Below are 4,928 nucleotides of genomic sequence, written 5' to 3' on the forward strand. Positions count from 1 at the left end.
GCACCCGAAGCCGAGAAAACGACCCGCATGTTGAAGCCGGGAAAACGACTCGCACCCGAAGCCGAGAAAACAAGCCGCATGTTTTTTATTAGTCTTTTGTTTTGTTTTTGCATCTTTTTTTTTTTAAATATATTTTATTTCGCTTTCTATTTTTTTCCTGTTTGTAAAAAGTAAACTCATGTGTTAAGATTTTTTTTTTTTTTAAAGAATCGTTTAATCATAAAATTGTTTTCTTTGCAACACAAAAATAATAATAAAAAATATAACCAATTGATGTTTATAGGCCGAGAAAATAAATTGCACCATATTGTAATATAATATTCATAATACGTCTTTATAACTAATAAAAATCATAACTATGGATAAATGTTTTCACCTTAGGATTAGAATTAATGGTCGCGGCCGCCGGATGAAATTCATCCTCGCTCGTCGCACCATATTACTCACTCTCAATCGTGGGTGGCCTTTGTGTCGCGACATATCCGACAAGGTACGAGCAAATAATTTAACAGATTATTTCACCGTCGTGTCCATCTGTCCCGTTAACATACCGCCACATTACGTTATTTTTTTTAAAAGAAAAATTAATTTTTTTCTTTAGTTTAAAAGAAATATAGAAGATATAATCTATGAATAAATATTATTATTATTATTATTATTATTATCATCATCATTATTACTATTATTACATTTAATTATAGGGTAACCGTTTTAACGGACGTTGTAGGGCGATAATACTTCCTTACTCGTAATCGACTCCCGAATCCAAATTTTCGATTCAAAAATATTATTTTAGGTTTTATCCAATTTTTCCTTTAATAAAAATAAAATTGGTGGCGACTCTTTTTTTTTTCGCGGACAAACCGGACGCGACAAGGTTCAGATGTTTCGGCATGGTAAAAGTATGGTTCGGGTTGGTATGGTTCTGGTTGATATGGTTCAGGTTGGTAAGATTCATAATTTTGAAAAGAATAAGTGTTTTGTGTTTGAAAATTGTATTTAGGGTGAAGTGTGGTTGAGGATGATGGTTGACCAGCATCATATAATGGATTACCATCCTCAAACGTGACATATAACTCGATAGAACCGAGTTGCGGCCACTATTTATGAACATCAAACATAAGTTCAACATCTTTGTTGTCTTCAACATTTAACAATTCATAATGAACTAGGTCTTGACCATATGAGACATAGTGTCAAAAAATTATATTAGACACCCTCTTATTATTTTCTAACTTCAACTTTGGATCAATTTTTTTCTTCAAGTAAGTAAGGTTGCATCCAAAATAAACTCAAATAGCTTTTTTTTTCCTCACTTTTGAAATATTTACCAATATCTTATCTTTCACATATTTCACAATTGTAATAAATCAGAAAAACTATATTTTTTGGTGTCATTGATATGATATAAGAAATTGAGATGAAATGTAGTGAATATGATATATCATACTTATACACATATTCCTGCATGCCAATTGTGATACAAATTCAGGTTGATTTCTGCAACATGCGCCAACTGTGATATGCTTTGGCAAGTCGCCTTTTCCAAAAGGCGACCTCGTGACATACGCTTTGGCAAGTCGTCATTCCAAAAGGCGACATTGAATGATGCTTTGGGAAATCGCCTTTCCAACCGGCGATTTAGTTGGAATCGGAATATATTCCCGCACATTGGGAAGTTGCAAAAACGTGAACGTGATAATCTCTTCGTCCAGTCTAATCCTCTCCATCATGTTCAGTCTTCTCCGTCCAGAAGTATTCATTTTAAAAATGCTTTCTTGTGTGAAGCCATGCATAGGATTATGTTGGTCATTGAAGTCCTTAAATATACATATTGCTTCTTTATAAATAGGCCAAGTTTATGACCATTCTCCACAACTTCACTCTTCTACTCTTTAAATATACATATTTCTTCTTCGCTCTCAGTCACAATTTTATTGTCATCTAAATGGCATTGTTATGGAATGATGATAATCACAGATCAGTGCTACACCACATTCACCACATTCAAAATTTTGTAAGCAATACAATACTTTATGTTATATTTGTAATCTTTTCTTATATATTTTATACTAAGTTTCATTCTAAAATATAGTTTCATTTTAATTCTTGTAAATATAAGATTCATTCCATTCTAATATCTTTAAATATATTTTTAATCTTTGCTTATTACAGGATTCATCTCAAAATTTAAGATTACTTAGCCATAAACACATTCACCAAATTCTTTAATAATTCGATTGTTGAATCAAGTCGGGTTTGGTAACGTATCACAAGTAGAAAGTTATAAAATAGACAAACTCGTGAATAATGCCTAACTATAGTCAACTTGTTTATGTAAACATCGTCAAAATCCCGTCCGTGTGAGAAAATATCGGTAGTGTGGTACTGGAGGTCGCCTTCGACATTAATTTTATCATAATTTTTGTAAAACTTATGATGTTTTTTATGAATTAATTATTTAATTTAAAATTTGATCACAATTTAAAATTTTGTTTTTATGTATTTTTATGAATTTATATATATATATATATAATATTATTTTTATTAATTCGACAAAAAATTGATTTTTTTTTTTTTTTGAAAATTGTTTGAGGAAGTCGCCATTTGAAACGCGGACTTCCTTAAAGAAGTCGCTTTTCCAAATATCGACTTGTAATTTAAAATAAAAAAGAGGACATTTTGGTTAATAATTTTCAAAAGGGAGTATTTGGGTAATTATTTTGAAAATGGGATTATTAAAATAAATAAAAAAACCCACGATTTGGCTGGATTATAGGAAGCACACTCTCAGAAATTATGGATGAATCCAATGAATGGTGACCTTGTGAAATTATTGAGGTTGTGCAAGTATGGACATTGTCAATTTACGTTTCAATTAATGATATATTTCCAACACTTGTAGTTGTCCACAAATATAAGTAAGTGTTTCTTCACTTATACAAAATAGCTATTTATAGTATACACATCAATGTTATTATATAATATACACATATATACAAATATTAGAAGAATATATTCCTTTGTTGTTTACTATTGATACACGATAAACATATATTCCTTTATGCCATGCACTAGTTACTTCACCTATTTGGTTGTCATTTACTTGTTAATTGATTTTTCCTTCATATATTCTCATGACTTCATTTGGCAGCATCAAATGCGCATGGCCTTCCTTCACTTCTCACTTTCATGTCATATATGATACTACTTTCATAATAATAAAATAAATGTGTTTACACCATCCAAACTATTATTATTAAATCTTTTGTTTACACCATACATACTATTCCACCGTCTCATAATGACTGTCATTTTAATAAAAATGTTTTATTCAAAATAAATATTTTTCTCAATTTTTAATTTAACTTTAATTGTTGGTTTATAATTGCACCATTCAATTATTACTATTTTAATATGAACTTTAAAAGAAACGTAAATGTCCAATGTTGGGTCTGAATTGATGGACTCCCTCATTAGAATATTGTATACCAAAAATATTATTTTCAATTTCCAAGTGAATTGGAATTGGTTTATCTTCTTTGGACATGATGGATTATCGTCCAAATAAAAAATTTGTTAAAGGAATGATTTTGCATTCAACGTGGACATAAAATATGAAAAGGTTTTGTTTCTTTCGTTTAAGGCGTGCATGCATTCTGTTTTTTCGAGGAATGAATCTCGACCAATAAAAAAAGAAAAAAATTACACCAAGTATTTGCTTAAAATCCTTATGGATAAGAGGTGCAAGATGTCGAATATAAACCATTTTCAACATATTCTTTATCAAGATCCATATTTGGCGAATACTTTGTAGCATTAGAATGATCGTGAAAGAGTCGATGATGTCCACTCTCTTGGACAACAAGATCCATCCCATTATTTTGGTGACGATCTAATCCATTAATGCTTTAACATTCCGTCTTTACATCTTATTTAGGATTTTCCTCGTACCTCTTCTAATTTTAAATATTACATGTAATTAAACAAAGAAAAAACATATTACATATTCATTTAATTTCAACAAGTACAAACTCCTTAAGAACTTAAAACTAAAAAAGTAGAAGACATTTGCACAGCTCACTAAGCTAAACTTCGCTAGTACTTGGATGATAAACAAACATCTATACTTTTTAATAAATCTAAATGCAGTCTCTTAGATATAGCTAATGAGTTGACATTAAAACAGTCGAAAGTGGAAATGCATAAAAAATTGTTGTGTACAAATTGCAATGTAAAATTTTACATTAAATAACAAACCAAAAAAGTTCACAACATGAAAATTTTAATTGAGGAAGGCAGCAAGGATGGTGAAAAAAAATAAATGAGAGAATATAAATTGGATTAGAGGAAAGGTTTACGAAAATGTTCAGCATTAATCATGTAGAGTAATTTTAAAGAGATGTCACTAATTATTCCACATAGGAAAATGAGTAGTTGCAAATTAGACGCATTGAAATCTGAAAAAAAAAAAAAAAAAAAACTAAATACTAATGTATATGGAATTGAAGTTGTAGACACTTGATACCTGTTGGAAAAAACCAGAGATAATTAGCGATAACTATCTCAATAGTACGGAATATTTTTTTTCCCACCTGTGCAGATAAATGGCCAAACAGAAAATACAATTCTAGAGCAAAAATAATTGGCAGAAAATTAAATATGAGGCAAACGCAATTTTTAACGTGGAAAACATCCCTCAAATTGAGAGAATAAAAATCACGGGACCTAGTCTAGTAAAACTTCCACTATAATAATTAATGGGTACACAGAGAGTCTTCCTAATAACAATAGGGAATATCAATCAACAATAACAACCCTATGACAACCTTATAACAACCTTCCACTAAAGTGGGTATGCCAAAGTAACTCTCAGAGAAGATAAAACTACTCAAATTATATATTAAAGTAACACACTCAGTGGTAGG

The 4,928-nt window shown here is 30.1% G+C and overlaps 1 protein-coding gene across 1 annotated transcript in view; it reads left to right on the forward strand.

The window, feature by feature from the left end:
- Positions 1-1,899, forward strand: part of LOC113785489 (uncharacterized) — a 3,843-nt gene extending 1,944 nt beyond the window's left edge. The window contains exons 2-3 of the mRNA XM_027332075.1: positions 1,493-1,755; positions 1,853-1,899. Of these exons, the coding sequence (XP_027187876.1) occupies positions 1,493-1,755; positions 1,853-1,899 (310 nt within the window). The remainder of the gene's footprint in view (positions 1-1,492; positions 1,756-1,852) is intronic.
- The last annotated feature ends 3,029 nt before the right edge of the window (positions 1,900-4,928 follow it).

This window comes from Cicer arietinum, chromosome 2 (assembly GCF_000331145.2).
Source record: "Cicer arietinum cultivar CDC Frontier isolate Library 1 chromosome 2, Cicar.CDCFrontier_v2.0, whole genome shotgun sequence".
Classification (NCBI taxonomy): Eukaryota; Viridiplantae; Streptophyta; class Magnoliopsida; order Fabales; family Fabaceae; genus Cicer; species Cicer arietinum.